General features: G+C 40.7%; 1 protein-coding gene across 2 annotated transcripts; it reads right to left on the bottom strand.

The window, feature by feature from the left end:
- Window positions 1-2,025: 2,025 nt before the first annotated feature.
- Window positions 2,026-21,150, bottom strand: LOC143450635 (uncharacterized). Of its 2 annotated transcripts, none has more exons than XM_076951264.1 (13): window positions 21,043-21,150; window positions 19,902-20,143; window positions 19,445-19,711; window positions 16,586-16,805; window positions 14,521-14,706; window positions 7,793-11,809; window positions 6,860-7,676; window positions 6,660-6,767; window positions 5,748-5,810; window positions 4,656-5,590; window positions 4,445-4,549; window positions 3,236-4,280; window positions 2,026-2,463 (listed from the first exon to the last, which is right to left on the bottom strand). In XM_076951264.1, the coding sequence occupies exons 4-13, from the start codon at window positions 16,745-16,747 to the stop codon at window positions 2,396-2,398; spliced, it is 7,506 nt and encodes a 2,501-aa protein (XP_076807379.1). In that variant the 5' UTR covers window positions 16,748-16,805; window positions 19,445-19,711; window positions 19,902-20,143; window positions 21,043-21,150; the 3' UTR covers window positions 2,026-2,395. The 2 variants fall into 2 exon arrangements, with proteins under 2 accessions (XP_076807379.1, XP_076807378.1); XM_076951263.1 differs by having other exon boundaries at window positions 19,902-20,971; window positions 21,043-21,148.
- Window positions 21,151-21,221: the final 71 nt, after the last annotated feature.

Below are 21,221 nucleotides of genomic sequence, written 5' to 3'. Positions count from 1 at the left end.
GTATTGTTATATCACTGATGAATATTTTGCGTGGTTGATAAAAATTAAGAAACTCTAATGTTTGGTTTTAAATCTGGCTTATGGAAATACTCCTTACATTAAACGCTACACTCAAGAATATCTTTTGTAAAGCGGAGCTGTAGCCAAGCGTTACTTAGCGTGTAAGTCGAATCTTTATTCTGTTTGAACAATGACATGGATGCCTCAGAACAAACACATAGGCTAGGTAGCTTTGTATTCATTTCTATCCGGCTGTTATTTCTGTCCAATATGGCCCTTCACTTTATGATGAAGCCAGGCTCGTGATGTGAACTCTGCCCCAAGTTTTGTTCTGTTACAAGGTAATAGATTACATACTTTGTTCCGTGTTTTGTGTAGTTAAAACAGTGGAAAAGTGCTTTGATGGACAAGTTACGTAATGAATGATATTGAATTGTTGTGGTGCTGTCGTCATACTTCCTTATTCGTCTATTGTCCGCAAATGAAATGTTAATTCTCTTAACATTCTTTCTTATAAATTAATATCCACTTTACAAATCTGGGCAATGTTATTTATGGGACAGATGGTTGGAAGAAATTTAATAAGTGTATAACATGATTCTCTGTATAACATGATTCCAAAATTTCTAGATTTTTATTTTATGTTTTCAACTTTTAAGGGATCTACAGCAAAGTTTTCTTTTGACATTATTCAACTAAAATATCTTGTGAAAAAATTCCTCAAAACCGTCAAGTCGTTGTCGTTCCATACATACAGTATTTCAACCACATGCCGTCATCGTAGCCGAAAATGATTTATACTTCCGTTGGTGGTCTGCATGGACGTGCCGCCGGGGGAGGGAAGGAGAACATCCCCTGGTGCCTTTAGAAATAAAACGAATCCAACCACCCAGAGAGCTTCATTGTTTGTGTTTTTCGTGCACTTCAAATCACGTGTTTGAGATCGTGTTATTTCATGAACTTATTCGATTCCTGCTAGACTGCTAGAGTCACGTGCCCTTCAACTACACTTTCTGTTCTTCTTGTGTCTGAAATTTGTTTTTTTTGAAAAATTAGCGTTTATATCTGAACCAATGTGCATTGTTAAGATGACAATAAACAATATAGAAGACATCGTCATCAGTATTGGCGTCATGTTATAAGGCGCATATATTTGCATAGACATTAAAACCTGCTCACATGAAGAAGTTAGTTTTCTGCAAGAAAAAAGGTATATATTAGAAGCCAACCATTACATAGAGCCGGTTTTTGAATTATACTTATTGTAACACAATCCCCGAACATCAACAATAAAGCTCCATAAGTTGCAGTCATAGATTCCCTTCATATGATCTTGTCTCGATCGCTCCAAGCACCGGGGTTCATTATCTACGTCAGCGGCAAGTAATTCTGACGTTGGATGATATCATTACGTAGCTCGAGCACAGCCAAAATTCATTTGGCGCAATGGGTACCGGGTTCGAATCCTTACATGTTACCTTTCCGTTTTTCAAGAACTGAAGTCCCTCGATACAGCACTCGGTGCGATAGGTTGCAGGTTCGATTCCCGGCTATAAGCCACTCTCTTCCAGTTCACGGCCATAAGCCACATTTATTAGCTTAATACCCGGACGTAAGCCACTCTACCTCATATTAAGGCCATAAACCGCTCTAAAACAATCCACGGCTTTCAGCCGCTCTGTGTTCTATCCCTCGGCCTTGGGTCACAGTCTAAACCCTTGAAACTCTACACCCACCCCTCTAACCCCAACCCCATAAGTAAAACAGCTTAAGCCACATAACAGTATCTGGAACTGATCATCAGCGGCCCTTAGCGCTAAAATATTAGAAAGTGCCCAAAACGTTCAATGCAAAAATATCACCGCGAATCATCGTCGTTGCCCGAAATTCACAGAAAGTGAAGGTTGTTCGGTTGCGATTGATTGAAAGTTGTCTAAAACGAAGATTTCCTTCGTATAGAAGTGAAAAAAAACTTGGTTCAGAATACGTGCTTAGATTTGCAACAGAAACGCGTTTTTACATCAATAACAAAAAATCTCGCATACTTTATTTTTAAGCGATTGCGCTTGAAGGCACGCGATGGAATTATGAATTTATGCAATGGAACAAATCGTCAAAGTGATGCACCGACAGTTGCACCAAATTCTAAAAACTTCTGCACATTTAAATTATAAAAGATGTGAGACTGAAGAATAATTACAAAATTACTTCATTCGCAGTAAGTACTTCTATGACGTAACAAAAAGTTTACAAACAACTCGGCACTGTCGTCATAAATCAAAACAATAACCGCTGCAATTAAATACAAACAAGCTTTAAATGAAATGTAAAACCGAAAAGAGTAAAAACACAAATTAGTACGATAATAAAAGCAAATAATTGGCCGTGTTCGGATTCACAAAACTTGGACGGTACTGGCGGCCATCTTGTCTTTTGAGAGAACAACGTTCATCATCGACGGAACTGTAAGAAATCATAAAAGATGGGGATAAGATGAGCGAAAGATCTTGAAGTAAATTAACTATCTATAGAATGAATACTATCTATCGTTACTGTTAGTGTAACGTTAGACTTTTATGTAAATCGTTTCTAAAAATATTGAAAGGAAGACGTATGTGCATCTCTAAATATAAAGCAAAATCAAAATATATTAAAATAGTGACACAATTCAACCACAGCATCCGAATGACGTCAAAGGAGGTTATTGCGGTGAACGTGCAAAAATATACGACAAGAAAAAACCTATTTGACATTGTGCTAATGACGTCAAGCCAGGTATTAATAGCAACAGCATTGTTACCAAAGAGAATGGAATCGACAAAAGTGGGTTCTATAAAAAGCAGGACTCCACTGACCAGAGAGATATCCACACATAACGATGTTGGAATATGCCACAGAGAAGAATCGACAACGTACTGGGCCATTAAATTTGGCTAAAACTACAGCACGTTTGTCACGTGAACTTTGGAAACAGAGGCTGGATTATGCTAATTACTCTGCAACTTTGATACTCAAGTTATGTTTAATGTATACTTGATCTAACATGTTCTCCAACTGTCAACCGATAATAATATATATATAATCTATATATATACGCGCAGTGGAGCGGTAAAAATTTATACAACCACAGTCGAAATAAATTACCAGACAAATATTTTTTAAAATGGAAGGTAAAGCTATGAAGGGGAAGCCCCAAGAAAAATAAAGAACAAAGCATAGAAATATCATAACTCACCAGCAACTTTGCAAACTTGTTTGGAGGTAGAGTGTCCAACACAGGACGTCGCTTTGGGGGACTTCCCGTCTGTTTTGACCGCCATCTTGCACTTGTAATCGGTCGTGATGACGTCGTTGCCGGTGCTGTCAGCTTTTAAAGTTGAAGCGAGTGACGTCTGCGAAGACCCAGACGTCTCCTGCTTGGAAATACTTCGAAGGATTTCCATCAGGTGACTTTCAACTTGGGATTTCTCGACGTTCGGCTTCGTAACCTTTCCGTCGCGGACGAACATCGCCCCGAGAGTAATCATCTCGTTCCGCGGATTTTCCCTGAAATATCCGACAGAGTGCGGATTTCCGTAATTAATTTGACCCTGTTCGCAGTTCGTTTGCTGTTGGTTCACGTGACCTTTGTGAGAACCTCGAGATCCGGAGGGGGTGGTTAAGAAGCCGGATATGTCGGGCAGTGTCTGTCTTCTCTGACTTAATTGTCTGAAATGATCCGAATGAACGCTAGGGTGAGGAGTAAGGTGCGCTAGGCTCGCTGCCATCGAGGTACTCGGGGCGTGCGCATTTAGGAACCGGTTTAAAGAATGATAGCAAGGATTCAGGGGATTAATCACGGGTGTGGGAACGTTAAAAGCGCGGTAACACGGAGGGACGGGATTGGGCGGACTTTGAAGGGCGTGTGGTATAGCCGGAAATAGCGGGGCGGGGCCGGGAGTGTATCGATCAGAATGTAACAGCTGCACTGGCACGGTTGAGCTGTATTCGGTCCCGTGGTCAGCTTGTGATTGGACCGCATGAGATTCTGGAAAGTTAGCGACATCGTTTCGAGGAGCAGCGGGCGTGAAAGACAAAGCTTTCCACGGCGTACTGGACGCAGAATTATCACGTGATCGTTTTCGTTTCGGAGCGATTAACGTCTTCTCCTGTGAGCCGCGTTTGCTTCTTTTCGGCGCGGATCGGCCTTTCTCTTTCCTTTGGGTGTTTTCGTTTATATCAACGAACTTCAGATCATCCTTGGCCATGGCGAGATTATGCGAACAACACTCGGAGAACATCTATCAGCAAAATAGTAATTTACCTGAGGATCGTGGAACAGATTAAGTCAATCTCTTTCGAGGGCAAGCCAGTTGGGCTGCACTTTCCACAAGATGCCGATTAATAGCTGATAATTTGACTTTACATTGCAGTTAATAAGATTACAAGAACAAGCTCGTCATACCTTTATAATGTCTCGATTTATGCGGTCAGTTGGTTGATATGTTACTATGGAGACGTACTTGGCGACGATTTCTTTGGGAATTTTGAAGGCTTTCAAATAATACTCCTGAAAATTTACAACTTGAATGAAATGGTTTAAAATATATTATAAATAAATTCACGTTTGTTTGACATAATTTTATAACTGTAACTTAAAAAAGTGCTCTATCTACCGGCAGAAGTATCTCGGAATAATCTTGAAGACGGAGTAGAAACTCGTGCTCTGGCGCCATCGTCTGGTCGAGTGAATGAAACAAACCGTTGTTGTTGTAGTAAATTTCCCTAAACACTCGCTCTGAGTAGAAACCTGGTCGGAATAGTCGAATATCGTGACGTGAAACGCTGTTGATAACGTCACAGGAACGAGCGCGTAACATCAGAGCGACGTCGCGAAGTCTGATGAGGAGAAAGTCTGTATCTGTGGGCAATTCGTGGGGTTTGGTTCCCAGGAGTTTGGTTCTCCACCTGGCTTGAATGTATGGCACGCGGCGACGAAGGAAGGGGGTAGCAGACGTATTCTGAGGTAACGGTCGGGTGCACTCGAGCAAGGACACGGGCGCTCTGAACTCAATCTCCATAATGCCATGCTGATACTGGAGAGGTTGGGTCGGGTCTGCTCTTACTTGGACGAGCCTTGCTAGAGATTTCTGCCTGATACTTGAAACTGGTCCTGGTACTAGGAGAGGCACAGTGCCCGATGTTTGGATGAAAGGCGCCCCGTTAACCCGGTCAAGTAGTCGAAGATTGGATGACTTGGCGTCAGGATGAACTTCCAACGTGGGAAAAACAAACTCTTGCGGTCTAAGTTGTCCAGCTCTGATATTACCGGAAGTTTTATCGTATTTGACCTGTTGCCTACTGTGGGAATCCTGAGAATTAGAGAGAACCACCCCAGGCGGTGGCGCTATTGGTGGTACGCTCGATACCGAAGTAGAAAGTTGGCTCAATGTCGGTGAAGGATATTGCTTAGGTTCCGCGCAGTGCTCAGAGCTTTTGGCAATGGTCAGCAACTGACTGATATTGTGCGGCAAATGTTGGGGAGCCTTCGGCGACTGAACGAAAGACGCATCCTTGGCAATGGGTTGATGTTGGACTAAGCTTGGCTGGTCTGTTAAAGAAATAACAATAATGATAACAACGATGACACAAAAATTAAAACAAGATATTGAAAAAGCGGAGCACGAAGTTCAAAGTTCAAAGTTGGATCGTTCAAAGTTGGAGATTGAAGCGCCCAACAAGCAGGGATGCGAATATCCATCTGTTACCTTTGTTGGCGCGTTCTTGCATATTCTTGATATTTTCAACTGGTCGATCAGAAGCATCTTGTTCTGCAAGAACAAGACTTTGTCTCAGTTTAGGTCAGTTGTTTGTGTTGTGGTGCGCTTTCCGCTGTTAAACCACCACCTATATTTTGGTGAATTATAGTTTGGCTGATGAGGGCCAGAAATAGAATCCACCAAAACATGGCATAATCATTGAAAGAGGTTTCCAGTAAAAAATAAAATGTCTCCTGCAATGGTCTACAGCAGTAAACTGGCGACTTTATTTCCGTCAGATATAATTGACGTCATATATATGATAATTTAAATATTACTTAACATATGGATTTGTTCAAGTAGATTGTCATCTACAAATTGAGTTTGTATATATTGGCCGAGAATAAGAAAGAGAGAAAACTGCTTAAATAAATAATCGAAGAGATTGTGGAAACTTCAGCAAATTTCCATCTTTTGATTGTTGGAAACAATGTGTAGTCGATTGACAGTCGGCATGATTTTTGTTGCGATCATAAACTAGCTTCCTGCTTAAATAATAATAACCCTAAGTAAACATTTTTTAAGCAGTTTTTAATTTTATTGAATACTTTAATACCCAAACTACCCCAGATTCACAAAATTATCTAAAATTGTGGGAATTATTGACAAATGTTGATTTTTGCGTCTTGCTATCTTTTGTGTCGTGAAATTATTCTGGTCTGGGAATGTTTATACGTCACAAAACTATTGCATAACAAATATATTTGTTTTTGAAGCATTGTTTTTAACACGCACTGTGTCTGTCCTGATTTTGAAGGCGTTTAAAGCCAACACCAGATAAAATCTTACATATAATGAAACAAACATTTACATTTAAACTTGCAAAAATAATTGAGTGGTCAAATGGACATTTTCATGTACCTGGATTAATGGTAAATTCTCTACTTTTACTTTCTTCTTGCGTCAAGTGACAAGAATCATCAAGAGTTTCGTTGTTGTTCGCTGTGGTTGGAGTTATGAGGTTTTTTTCTACAACAACAAAAAACAATTTAATCAACTCATCCAGGTTGGTTATATCTGCTCCATCTAGTCTATATATATCTATGTCTAATCTACTGTACCTGGATTGGTCGTAAAATTTTCTTTGGATTCCAATTGGCAAGAACTTACAGCAACTGGAACTAGGTTTGATCGGCAACGATCATCATAATTCGTTGCCTGATGGACAGTGCTGCTTCCAGGAGTGGCCTCCTGTGGTGTTTCTCCTGCGTTTTGATCAGAACTGAAATGGCATGGTGACGTTTTTTCTGCTGACGTCAGGAAACAATCAGAGTTCTGCTCAGTAGATTTTCCAACGTTGTCATCGTTCGAAAGCGATAGAAAGTTCGTTTCAGGATGAGGTTGACTTGGAATTTCGGCTGGAATTGAGGACACAGAATTCTTCTCGAATTGTTCAACTACTCGACAAAAACTATTTTTATTTTGCTCAGTACCATCAGATGTTTCTACAACAGACTCGATGTTTTCAGTCACAGTGTCCGTGATCTCCATTGTGTAGTTTCCAGCACCTGTTGATGGTGATCTTGAGTTATTTTCTGAAGCTGTGTCTGTGCTGATTTCTTCCCGATAACTTCCAGTATCTGTCGACGATGAGGACGAGTTATTTTCCGACGCGGTGTCTGTGTTCTCGACTTGGCAATTCCCAGCACTTGTCGAAAATGATCTGGAGTTGTCTTCTGAAGCTGTGTCTGTGCTGATTTCTTCTCTGTAGCTTCCAGTAACAGTCGACGATGAAGACGAATTAACTACTTCCTCCTGAGAAGAAGAGCACGTATCCTTAGGCAGGGTAGAAGTGCTGCATATTGCTGAAGCGAATGGCTGAATAAACTTTTCATTTGGTTCACTTGTTGACTGCTGCCCGCACCTTTCACCGACGTACTACAAAAAAGTAATAAGATATTCTTAAAACACTGCTTGCTTGCAAAGTAAAACAATAGTTGCTACAAACCATAAATATATTCAAGTAAATTATCATAATATGGATAACCAATTACCTCAACAACAAGTTCCGGTAAATCTTCATCAAACTGACTTAATTGCGGGGTCACCAATAGCTCAGATTGAAGTTCCTTCCCAAATGGATGACTTTGCGTTTTGAGCTGCTTATGTGGGCTGCTTAGAGGAGTAGAAGTCGTCTGTTGATTAACAGAACTCGCGGCCGATGCAGGAGAAATGTCGATGCCGTCGTCCGGTTTATTCTCATTCTTCCTGCCAATCTTGTCTGTCAATCTATCTACATTTGACAGAAATGCCTCGCATGACATCAGAGCTGCGTCATCGTCGTCATCTGTCTCATTTGCTTCGCGCGTTTCACGCTCTCTAGCGGAAAGACTTCTGGCGATGTTGGCAAGCGTTTCGTCGTCGGATGAAATCGACGGAAGGCGGCGTCGTCGTTTAGTCCTCAGCAAAGTGTTTCTTTTCTTTCGTCGTGTTCTTCTTTTTGTAGGCGGCTTTTTCTTGGTGACAGCCCTTGTAGGCTTCGTAGAGTCACTTCCTAAACACGCCATATTCTTTGCGGACTGGGTTACGTCGTCTTCAGCGCTCGTGGTTGGTTGAATTTGCTCGTGGTGAGCTGATACAGGCTCCCTGCAAGTTTCCTTCCCTCGTGCAACCTTTCTTGACTTGGTTTCAACCAGTTTGACGGTAACAGTCGCAACAGTTTGAGCAGAGTTCACGATATCGATGAATGCTTTCGTTGGTTTGTCATCTATGAGGTTGGTTGGATTACTGTGGTCGGTTTTATCTTGGTGCAAAGATTCTTTATCTCCTAACACTGGTACCAAACCTTGCGACTTCAGGGAAGTATTTATCTCTTCGACAACAGGTTGTTTCAGTTCGGCATTGCCTTTCAAGATGTTGTCTCTATTCAGACGCCCATCATGCGCAGCTGATACTATACATGTGGGGTTGGCTGCTCTCCCTCCAGATCGACAGGAGCTTTCATCCGAGGGGGCCAGTAAGGGCTCACCAGCTTCTTCATCAATTGTAGGATCTTGTTTTTGCTCAAGACCGGTCTTGTCTTCCCGAGAATGAGATAAGTCTGCCTGCTGCACACTTTTGTCCTTGACTTCTATCCCGGACACTATCTCTACAGCCGGAGATGAAACATTTGTAGCAGAGTCATCAAATTTTTCGTTGCACGAGGAAAGGTCGAGAGCTGGTATGTCAAAAGTTTTGAGTGAATGAACTGGTGGAGGACCTTGTTCGCTCATCAAACGCGTAACAAAGGGCTCAAGTTTTGGAACAAGGACGGGAATATTTGTGATGCTGAATGGCTCTTCAGCTACAGGAGTTTCTTGGACAGCTTTCTCACTCACAACCGAAAAGATTCGAAGTTGGATGTCTTCACTTTCAACATCAGATTCTTCTTCGGCGTTGGATGTTTTTTTCAGGCTTGTTGACTCAGACAAGGCACCCAGCGGAGCAAGGACGGTCAGATCGGTTGACGGATGGTCCTCTGTCGCGTTAGGTTTCGATTTTTCCTGCTGCGCTTTCTCCACCATCAACTTCTTCCATTGTCGGGGATAAGTGTTCCTTGATTCTAACTCCGCGTCGCATTGACCGCTCAAATCGCAGGATTGCAATCTCTCTCTTCGCGTTCTCGCATCAACGCTGCTCTCCACTTGCACGTTTGGGTTAAAGACTTGATTTGGTTTCTCGTCTAAAGCTTTCGTCTTTCTTTCTTCCTCCGAAGCGAAAGAAGAGACAGCAACGTCGAAATCGGCAAATGGGTCGTCCATCCAGAAAGCAGAGGGCGCTGCGAGTAACCATTCCGCCTGTGCTTCATCCTTCGTTGAACCATTTCCATCAATATCGGTGGCGCGCTTTGCTATCATGGCTGAAGGACTAGAATTCATTTTTTCAACTTCCTTTGACATGTCCCCTTGCTCTACTTCAGGACCGGGGACTGTTGTCTCTTGACTGGTGATAGAATCTGGAGGATGATTTGGTCGCTTCTTTTTCCTCTGTACTTGCGGGGATCCTGCTCGAGCAATCGGTCTCTTCGACTCTGTCACGAGTGAGTTTGGTCTGTTGGCATTTTTATGAATTAAGTTGATCAACTTCGACACCTCGTTGGCGAGTGGAAATTCGCTTCGTACCGACTGGGCGACCCGCTTAGAATTTTTAACGTCAAGTGATGAGCTTCTGGCCGTAAATTCCATGTTCGACGATTGCTCAGAAGATTTCTTCTCCCTAGGTTGGGTTTTATTAGGTCCATGGTCATCCAAAGATTCTTCCGAATTCGGCTTCTCACGAGAGCTTTCAACAGGAACGTTCGAGGAGCAACGTATGGGAGAGACGCGATAAAAGCTTCCGCGCAACGGGACACGGGGAGAGCGACGTCTGTTGTAAGTATCGCTCCACTGCGTCCTATAGCGTGGATAGTGCGGATAAAAGTCATATTTTTTGTTGATTTTCTTGTCATTGAAACGTTTTCCAACCGGAGTAGTTTCGCGATGATCGCTCTTTTTCGCTTTCGATGAGTTCTTGAGCTTTGAAGATGTTTTGTGACAGGAACCTGGTTCGGGATCGCGCGACGTTCTGCGAGAGTCAGGCTTATGATGGCGACCGCTCTTCTTCTCATGAGACGAGCTTCTCCTCTTATCATCACACCTCCGGTGTCGACGTTTTCTTTCTTTAGTATTTTTTATTTGTGACGTAACAATAATGGAAGAATTGACGTCAACGTGGGATTCTTTTTGGCCATTTGACGTGACCTGGGACTTCGAAGGCTTGGTGTCGTCACAGTTTAGCGGGAACATAGGAACAACTGGCGCCTGCACTACAGGAGGTGCCCAGTACCAGCTCAAAGTGTATGGCTGCACGAGACTAGTGTGTGCGTCATAATTGCTATAAAAAGGCGCCATTGTCAGCGCGTCAAATATGTTCCGCGAATCCTTGCCGCCATGGTTAACTTGTCCGTTGGGGGGCGCGCTGTAGAACGCAATGTTAGGGGTAAAAGTACTCAATGCGTTTTGCTTTCCCGGATCAGCATAGAGGTTGTATCCATTTGCAACTTGATTATTAGACATGTCTTTGGGCGGTAGATCGAAGGATTTGTTAGGTAGTCGGCTTTGTATCGCAACGTCATGATCACGTGACTTCTCACGCTGCTTTGCGCCGCATTTTCCCACGTTTGAGGGCGCTTTTAGAGTTGGGCTTTTCTTCTTTACAGTAGTTTGTGAATATGTCGTTTTGGCATCGAACACTGACGTACTTGAATGTTTCTTTGTTATAACGTTGCTGCTGGATCTTGTTTTGATTCCTTTGTTCGCAGCTGAGATTTGCTCAACTGGGGACGACTTGCTGGTTGGTTTGGTTGCCAAGGAGACGGTTTCAGTGGTGACCTCAGACGTAGTTTCCTGACAAGTTGTGATCAATTCAACAGAATTTGTTGAAACCCAGTCTTTCTTTATGCAGACTTTTTCCGAGCGAGTCTTATTGCGTTTGTTCTTTTTAGTCTTTGTGACGACACAATCAGTACTTGAAATGACGTTGCTTGATGCTTTTGTGACTTTACCTTTATTCTTTGATGACGGAATTATGGTTGTAGAATCACTAGGTTTATTCTTATTGGTTGTCGGGATGGTGTCGTCATCTTGTCGAATGTTGGTGGAAGAACCGAATGAAGTAGACTTGGGCGAAGAAATTGATTCACATGCTACTTGTGGTGTGGCGTCATCAAGAAGTGGTGACGCGGTCATATTATCTTCAGTATCAGAGTTGTATTCGTGCCTCAGATTGTCAAAGGTAGATCCTGTGGTGCAGCCTACTTTATCTGGCGATAATGGAACCGCTGTTGGATCGTTTTTCACCCCAATTGTATCATCTTTCAAACCAAGGTTCTTTCTAAAGTAAGGACTCAGATATTTTTCAAAAGAACCAGCGCCACGAAGCTGGGGGGACCTGGTCTTCCTTTGTGACGTTCGATTTGACTTTGGTCTTCCGGAATGACGCTGCGACAGCTTTGATGTGTTGAACAACATTTCAAGAATTTTCTCGTAATTTTTCTGCAATTAAATTCTTGGTCTGAGTGAATGAAATCAACTGAACAATGTAAATTTGTTTGCAACCTTTTTCTATCGCAAAAGATTCGCGTTGGCAAAAACACTGTTTACATGAAATTCTATGTGAACCTTTATTTGGGTGATCTCAGATATTGTATGAAAGATTGCCAAACAACTAAGTTGAATTTTTCACAAAACAAAGTTTTTCGCACAAATAAATATGTATAAGAAGTCCATTATTACGTAACAATGAACTCATTTGGGCATCAGCTTGAAATGAAAAATAAAGCATTTTCAAGAAATCTTTCACGTAAACCCTATGAAAATGATTTAGATTTTAAATTACCTAAATAATAAAAAAAAATAATAAACGGTATTTCATCAGACAATTTCGACATTTTTTTAACAACAGATTGTTGCATTGTTTTATGAAAACGTTTGAAATAATCTAAGCACTATGATGGAAGAAAGACCTCCATTCATATACCTGCTGACACGTATAATGGGTATTTATAATGCCACATAAATTGTTGTACACAATGAAGATGATTCAACCATTTCATTCAGATATGGACATAATTTCCTCCAATTATTACGTCAGCACTCATCCTTTGTACTATTACAAGCGCTATATACGCAATAATATTTATCTGTTGGGTTGTTTAGCGCTGCACAAATTCTACATTTTACAAAATCCTACAAATTAACATTGAACATCAAGAATCATTAAACGAAAAAAATGTTGAATTTATAAAGTTCGCTTTGCAGGAAGTTTCGGTTTTTCGTAACCCACAACTCGTCCAGTTTTGTGCAAAATTTACGTGTTTTTTTCGCGTACAAAGAACCAGGAAAAATCATGAATTGGAAAACATGTTTTTATAAATCAACGTTTCAACAACACTGGCCAACAAAAATAGTTTTGCTTGGTTCCTAGAAATTTAAACCTGTTCTAAAATGTTCTTGAGCGAATGATTTTACAAAATACGATCGGTTTTAGATTCTATCTGGTCTGGAATTTGGAAATGAACAAATGGATTTTGCGTTTATATCTCACCTACTTGACAGCACATGTGGCCTGAGGCACTTTTAATTTCCTATTAATTTATTTTATGGGGTTTTGCAACTAATAATGATTTTATAAATTATTATTAAAGAAACTTAACAACATACAGTTACCAAGTATAGGACGCGTGAACATGTGGGACTAAAGAATACTTTTATAGTTATGCAAATGAATGTAATATATTTTTGTAGAAAGTTTTCTCTGTAAGGGGCTGTTTTTCGTATTTTATTTTACTTTAAGTATTTTTAAAGACCAAGAAATTTTTTTTCGAAACATATTATCGCTTGTAACCTACAAAGCATCCTGCAATAAACATCAAATGTTCTATGCAAGCACATAGATATCATAACGCTTTAACTGAAATAAAAGTTATCACGGAATATCTTGTACCATTTATGATTGAATAGCAAAGCTAATTCCATAATTTTCAACTCTGGTTTAAATAAAAACTAGTGAATGTTTTCAACATTTTTGCATCATTTTGAAAGTTGGGTGTCGGTGATGCATAACATCGAGGATTTCGATAAAGATGTTTTGTTCGGGTTGTTTGGGATTAAGGTAACAATGAGAACAAGCTGAATAACCACAATCATCGTGTCCAATAACGTTTAATGGAACAAAACAATCGTCAGCTAATATTTAACATTCTCAACAAATTGAAACCGGGAGGGTTTTACTCGAGCTCGAAGTGTTCAAATTTTGTTGTCATTTGTATGATTTCTAAAAACATTTTTAGTGATTGAAAATAATAAATAGAGAAAAACCAATAAGAAAATTAGGAAATTGAGACATCCATGTCATGCAAAAAGAAAAGAAGGATGAAGAATATTTGTACGTTAATTGTGGCCTTAAGTAAGTTCAAATCACTCAAACAATTCATTCAAAAGAAATTTTCACTTATTCCAAAACGGGTTATTACTTATTAGACGTCCTATTCCCATACAATCTCAATCTCATTCGAACTACTCCAACCAATTATGCTTTTGTTTATTGCGTCACTGTGACGGCTTCCTAAATTATTATTTAAAACAAACATTGTCTTTTATCCATTCAGAAAGTTTGAATATAACTTTTCGTCAGAGCTCGGTTTAAATAAAGGTAAAATAGCGAAACCATCAGAATTCACTTTTATGATTATTGTGATTTCTACCAACATGGAACTAATTGCAGAAGAATAGATTACATATATCGTAGCCTTACAGCAATGTTTGTTCTAATTGCTGAGAATAGAAGCTAGCTTACGTCAGCAAACATTGCGCAGTTGCAATGATTAAACTCTAACAAGCAACATAACGCACTACTACCGTGGGAAGGAAATATTTCCGACCAATGAAAACCTAATCATTATTTTTAGAAATATTTATCTACAGATAAAACAGCAACCCACAAATCGGAAAATGTGATTTCATATAATACGGTATAGGTCACAAAGCGTTTAAATAATTAATTCAACAGAAATAACTCAAAATAATTTATTGAAAGGTTAATAATTAGCTTAACGTTAAGAAGACTGTTTACAAAACAACGTATCAGAAAGGATATTCTATATTTATCTATAATGTCAACAACTATCATATTTCGGACTATTCTTATCAATATTTAATTTTAAGGTCAAATAAATTTTCGATTCATTCTACAAAACGAAACCTACCTCAACGCTCTCGAGCGCGCAGGCCATCTCGTTCTCCGTGAGGGGGGCAAAATTTCTTACTTCGGGGAAATTCTTCACCCAACGTTTCATAACTTGGATTTCTAGATTTGTCATTCGAGTAGCTCCGTCGGTAACTCTATGGATCACTCTCTCAACCTTTGCTAGCTTTTGTCTGGGAAAATGAACCTACAGAAACAAGGAGACCATTGTTACACTGGACCTTATCAATATTTTATCACGCGCGATTAGATAACATTGAAGTACAGATCAAATATTAAATTCAGCCAATATTGACATCGCTACACAACGGTCGTGGAACCTGCTAGCACATAATCTCTATACTGGGACCAAGGAAAGTCTTTGCACCGCTTAAAGACGACGATGATTCCTCATCGCTCGAGACTCGGTTACCGAGCTCGTGTTTGCGCCGATTCCGATTGAGAGGATCGTTTGTCGTTTATTATTTCATTGTTAATGAAGACTTGGGAGAAAATTATCGCAGAATTTTTGTTTTCTGCTGAAAATATTCTCAATGTTTATTGCAAATATCATTAAAAACTGAGAGTTCTTGAAGTAGAAAGAAAAACGTCCGCGCCGTTGATTTCCTCAATATCTATTTAAGATAAGAATATTCTAGAGTTTCGCCTCGTCTGACAGCATTCATATCGAAAATCATTCAGCCATTCAACGACGCACAGAGGCACACGGCGGTAAATCGCAAGCTGTCACACTCGTGCAGATATGAATCAATCTGACGTTGCTTCAATGTCTAACATCAGTTTATGCAGATGAATGGGTAAAGACCTCTGATGGGCGTCTCAAGTGAAATTTTTCTGAAATTGAGTCTAAACCGAACACGAAATCGTTTCGTGACGCAAATTTCCCCGGATGTCTGTTATTGGTTCTGAAAATAGACCAATGACCAAGAACAAACCAACGGCTTCTCACAAAGTTTCCGGAAGTCGCCAGCAACTGAAAGCAAGCGAAGCCACGAGCTGACTGACTGAAACTGAACAATAACAGCTTAAATTTCATGTGCGCTTCAGGCTTGGTGCTGGAGGCGGACCGGTTCGTTTCCCTACTTTGGTTAATCAAATTTAGCCACACAATAGCTGCTTACATTTACATATTAACCGACATCCTGCATATTACCACCAAGCTTGCATGTAATAGGAGACCTGGTGACACGCAACGACGCAACTTGCTGATACAGCTAAAGTGCCGTGCCTGTGTCTAGCCGCCTCATTCAAATTATATTTTAATTCTGACCGCCAGTCGTACTGCTAAGAATAAATTAGTGTCAAAGAACAGAAAACGCCAGACTGTTGCTGGCTGTTGCTACTTTAATGCATGCTGATGCTTAATGCTTCCCATTGTAAAATCCACTGTGTTTCCGCTATTAGCCTGCAGCGGATATTAAACGCGAACACCAATATAGGGAAGGAAACTGACGTCGTTCTATCTTTAAGCGCAATTCATCGACACCAACCCTCTGGCACACGGCACCCGCAGAATAATGGAACTATGCATTTCCTGGAGTAGCAGCCACCCATTTGAAACGACTGCTACGGCAAGCGCTAAACCTTTCCAGAGTAAGCGCTCATATCGTTGGATAACCGACAGCATGGTCTTAATTGCAGAAGTTATCGCCCACATTTAGGCCCCCCTGCACGTTAAGTGAATATTAAACCACAAGACATCGCCGAGTGTTTTACGGTTCGACGGTGATGGCATGAAAATTAAAAAGTTTTCCGAAGAGTCGTGTTTCAATTAAATAGGCGTCAAGTATTTTTATGACTTTCTCTTATCGCTGTCAACTCTTTCTATTTCCAAACAGACAAATGCACAAAAAAAACAGTAGCAGCTGTAGGAAAAATAAACAAACACTTTAAAGCGATGGTTCCTTGGAACAGGAAAAGAACGACTCCGGTCCCAGTGAGCAGACTGACCAAGGTGATAGGAAGTTGGCGGCGGTTTGCGCGAAACAAATCTCTGCGCATTTTCGATGACGCTCGCGGATTGATATGACGTAGAGGGCGTCAAGACGAGTGAGAACGCGCCTTACCTGCTGCAGCATCGCTACCGGGACCATCCATCCTCGTCCCACTTTACTGAAGCACGGAACGCGCGAGTTGTCCTTTATTCTGACGTATGTGCAAGGTACCATTGCGTCGGCCAATCCGGAGTGAACAGGCGATTCCTCAATCAACACTCCCTTCCTTCCCATAATGCACTACTCCTACTGTGACGTTTGCAGATAAGATTACGTCATTGTTTTAACACACCTGTAAATAATAAATCATGATTACGTCACACACCAATGAACCCAGTAAAATAATCTGAAATAAAATCGAGAATTTACGAAACGAAAATGTGAAGCTGAATCAAATCGACCTCGCTCCAGGTCCGGCAGCAGCAGTCAACATGGTTTTTAGCGGCCTATGTGGTTATAAGTATCACGATGCCAATAAACAAAGGTTATCGCCACGTCACATTCCACTTATTGTGTCATAATATTTAAGCTGAGATAGGAATTGACCTAACCCGCCAAGCTAAATTCATTTTGCAATCTAAACATAGCTATCACGTGATCGGGTTATTGATCCTTGTGTGTGACGCAACAGTAAGGCTAGTGACTTCCTGTGTAGCGCAACCCGATCATATCACGTTGTTATAAAGATAAAAAAGAATAAGATCAAAATAAACTCAACCGTTTGTTTCAAATTCTCTATTTTTCCTAGAGTTTTGCCTCAAAACTAATCTTTCCTGCTTGGTTTTCAACGGTGACGCAGACTCCGCTTAAATTCGGTCACGCATGCTTGCGCTTTTGCTACGCGCCTTAACTCCATCCTGATTGCTCTACCACGAAACGTTCTGCCGATATTACATCAACTTGTTCTTTTAAATAGCAAAGTTATGAATAAAAGGGTTTTGTTTTGGCGTTAACTTCCAGAATATTTTAGACATATTTTAGATTTTTTTCTTTTCTATTTCAACGTGGTAAGTTTCCTGTTTCGGCTCTATTGCGACCTCATGAGGTCTATAACAACACGTACCCATCACGATTACGTCACAAGTGCACAACAATTCCTTAAAGTGACGTCACAAAAGAACTTGACACAACTGCAAATATGACTGATGTCCTGAAGTGAGCAGCAGCAACTCAGCGGTCTTTCGCGATCTGCGTCATAAAAATTAAACCGTTGCGTAATTTTGACAAACAAAGTCGCCCCGAAGCTTCCTGCTTTGCTGACATTTCTCGATCAGGTGACGATATTTCGCGTTTTGTCGATTTTAAGATTAAACACGTCACCCGAAACTGAGGCCAAAGGTCACCAGGCAGTCAACACGAGCTATAGACATGGTTGCAGAGAGCCTGCTATTGACGGAGGTTTAGCTCGACCTGGCTTGAACCGGACCAATAAAACTCGATGCGAGTTCAGGCTGGGAGGTTGGGAAGTGTTTAGGTACAACAGAAAACCACAAACCACAAACTGGTTTTGTGCCAGCGCCCATTGTCAGAAGCGTCACTCACCGAAATCTGATGCCAGAGAACCAGGAAAGTTGAGTGGAAGGTAACAAAGCCCATAATTGTTTTAACGGTCGACAGCAAATAAAAGAATGTTTTTTTTGTTTGATGGAAATAAAACAACAATCAAGCAAGCTACATTCAACCGATGGCTAAATTTAGTTCATCTTAACCAGTTGGTACGCTCCGAGACAATAATATTCATACATTGTTCGATTTAGACGGAAGTGTGTTTGTTCGTGAAAAAGCGGTTTGGTAAACCAAACACAATGTCCAAAGTACAGAGAGCGAACCCGTTATCATATCTTCCTCTTACGAACTAATGCTACCAGCATACACAAACATCCAACAGGACAAAGCAAGCGATGAAAGACCAAAGAACCTTTCGTTAATAAATGAATTTATGCAACAAAGAAAAGTTTCATACAACTTATAAAACATGATGATCAGATTAACGGCCGTAAAATCCAATCGTCGTGGTGGGCAAGTACGTAATGTTTGGCCTCGACAAAATCGATGCGAAAGCAAACATTAAGAGCAGAATGCGACTGGTCAAAGGCCATAAAATATTTCAAAGAAGTCATTGAAGTCAAACGAACCACTCAAGTTAACTCATGAAACACACGAGGTAGAAACGCACAAGGCGACTACAAGCATTTTTTAATCACACCCATTTTATTTAAAAGTAACTTTACAGTAACTAACTTGATAGTTTAAGAAGCCTACTGGGCAACAGCTATGAGAATGTGTCCCTACCATTACAAATAACTGTTGAGCGGCATTATACGAACAGAATCGTGTGAACCTACTTCCATTTCAAAAGCAGTTAAGCTCAATAGAAGGAAAGGACAGTTTCAAGTTACGTTTTGTTCGAAGTAGCAGAGCTGGGTACAGCGAAGACAGTAACGCGACAATTACTGTTAAAGTTTTCACGGTTAAGTAAGTCCTGACGGGTTAAACAACACGGAAAAGTAATCAGGTAATATGTCGGCAAGGTTTCTCCAACTTGACCAGGACTTGCCATCTTTGCTACAAGTCGTCACGCCTAGGTCGAATTTATTTTCCACCTCAGTAAGTTTAGTTCTTTTTAAAACAAGTCATGTGTCTCTGGTCTTTATGCTGTTGTTACGATTGAACAAAAGCCAGGTTATGACGAAGATTATTTAAATATCGCTCGCGTGGTCTATGGTAAAGCGAAGTGGAAAAAAAACTTAACCAGAAATTTAAATTCTGTTTATCACACATCCTTGAATGTATTGCACACTAACACAGCATGTAATTAATACACAACTACACAAAGAAATACAATCAGCTATAACACATAAATACAGTACCACCTTCAGTTAAGCAAGCTTACGTCACAGTGAACTATCAATCAAAAATATTTGCACTTACTATTAAATATTCAAGCTCGCATTTCTTCACTTGCGACGATCGTTACCACTACATAGATATCCCAATTTCAATGAATCACTTTGCTTTAGCGCGGGTCTCTTCGGGAAGTTAGCGGCATGGGGCGGAATTCGTCGGGTAAGCCCCGTTTTAAATAATGCCGACGCATTTGAGCGAGAATTTCAGGGCTAGGTTCTAGAATGTCTTTTTATCTGTTCTGACAAGCGTGACGTTTGTCAGAAGCAAAGCTACAGGGATGGGTGTTTCAGCCTAAATATAAAACATCGACCATAATAATTTATGCGAATAGGCCTATAAGATTGACCAGGCCTAATTGAAAGGTTTTTGCTGAAATTTGTAGTGTTGCTGCGATAATTTAACTCACAGCGTTGGATATTTACGATGACAAGCACACAAATTAAATTAGCAAATGACAAATGTTTTGAAATCTCATTATCACCGTCAATGCGGTCCATGCGTGGCCCTCCAAGCAAAACCATGCTCGCTATCCGTTTACCGCTTGTAAGATGCCTGTGACGGTTAGTTGTACTTCGTTTTCTTCTTCCACAGCAAATGGCGAAAAATGAACGACACCCTGTTGATCGGTTTCGGCCACTGCTGGGCAAGTGCTAACCACGCCACATGTGGCATGTAACGCTCACCACTCTGACCGTTAGATAGCGATAGAGCACTTCAAACCTACTGACAGAGAAAAGGTTTCCAGCTATTTTGTGTTTTATTGTTCGTTTGACGATGTATTGAGACGTTGTCCGCACCAAGGTACGACCGTGTTTCAACACACGTTGTGTAACTTGTGTTGCCGATGAAACCGCAAGAACTATTTCATACATAAACAATTTCAAACGTGCATGACGAGGTAGTTCTATCGCACAACATACACGCGGCGGCAAGCGCCACGCCACATGTTTTCGAAGTTTTCTTTTTCTCGCTTAATTGACATTTTTTCTTTAGTTGCTTTTCTCTTATTAACTCTTACTTTTTGAATCTTCATGAATATCATTACGTTCGTGCGATTAATTGTTGGCCGATTAGTTCCAGGCCCGTAGCCAGCAGGGGGCCAGGTGGGGCTCAATCCCTCCTGGAAAAACCCCAGCCCATTGCGTCAACAGTGATGGGAATTTGCGCTTTATTTTTCATTTAGTTCAATGATCAATCTGAAATCATATAACTTGTCTATAGCAGCTGGCAGATGGGAGTTTCCCTAACAGGCCACTGATATTATTATCTGTTTATTAGAGCACGGGTTCCCGTACTTCTGTTATTGGCCGTCTAGTTAGCACCAGTTATATCATGTCAATACGTCATAATACGAATATGATAAAAATTTATCATTGTCAATAACTTATCAAAAATTTTGCTTGTAAAAAATGATTTTCTAAGTTCAGTGTGAACCTAGAATTTGTTGAGCTCCACCTGTATAAGCAGGCTGGTTATGAGCCTGTACAGCGCTGGCCAAGAAAGCTTCGTTCTTCGTCCGGGACCAGGTCAACCTAACATTTGTCGCACGCCCTAGACACCCACGAAGTGTGAGCAAAACGTCTACCAGCTATATTAGGCTATGTATCAGCTGTAATATTTACATGGACGGTGACCAGGAAGGAATCCTTATCCGCAGACTAAGGAAAAATTCCTCAAAGTTCATAAACATAATTGGATTTCTCCTAGCAGTGAGTGTTAGGGATTTTCCAGTGAGAATTCCACCTCAAAATAAAACAAATTCCAGTCAAACGATTGGAAATAATACGACAATACAAGTATC

The sequence above is a fragment of the Clavelina lepadiformis genome, chromosome 3 (assembly GCF_947623445.1).
Source record: "Clavelina lepadiformis chromosome 3, kaClaLepa1.1, whole genome shotgun sequence".
NCBI classification, from domain to species: domain Eukaryota; kingdom Metazoa; phylum Chordata; class Ascidiacea; order Aplousobranchia; family Clavelinidae; genus Clavelina; species Clavelina lepadiformis.
This window is presented reverse-complemented; position numbering and strand designations above follow the sequence as displayed.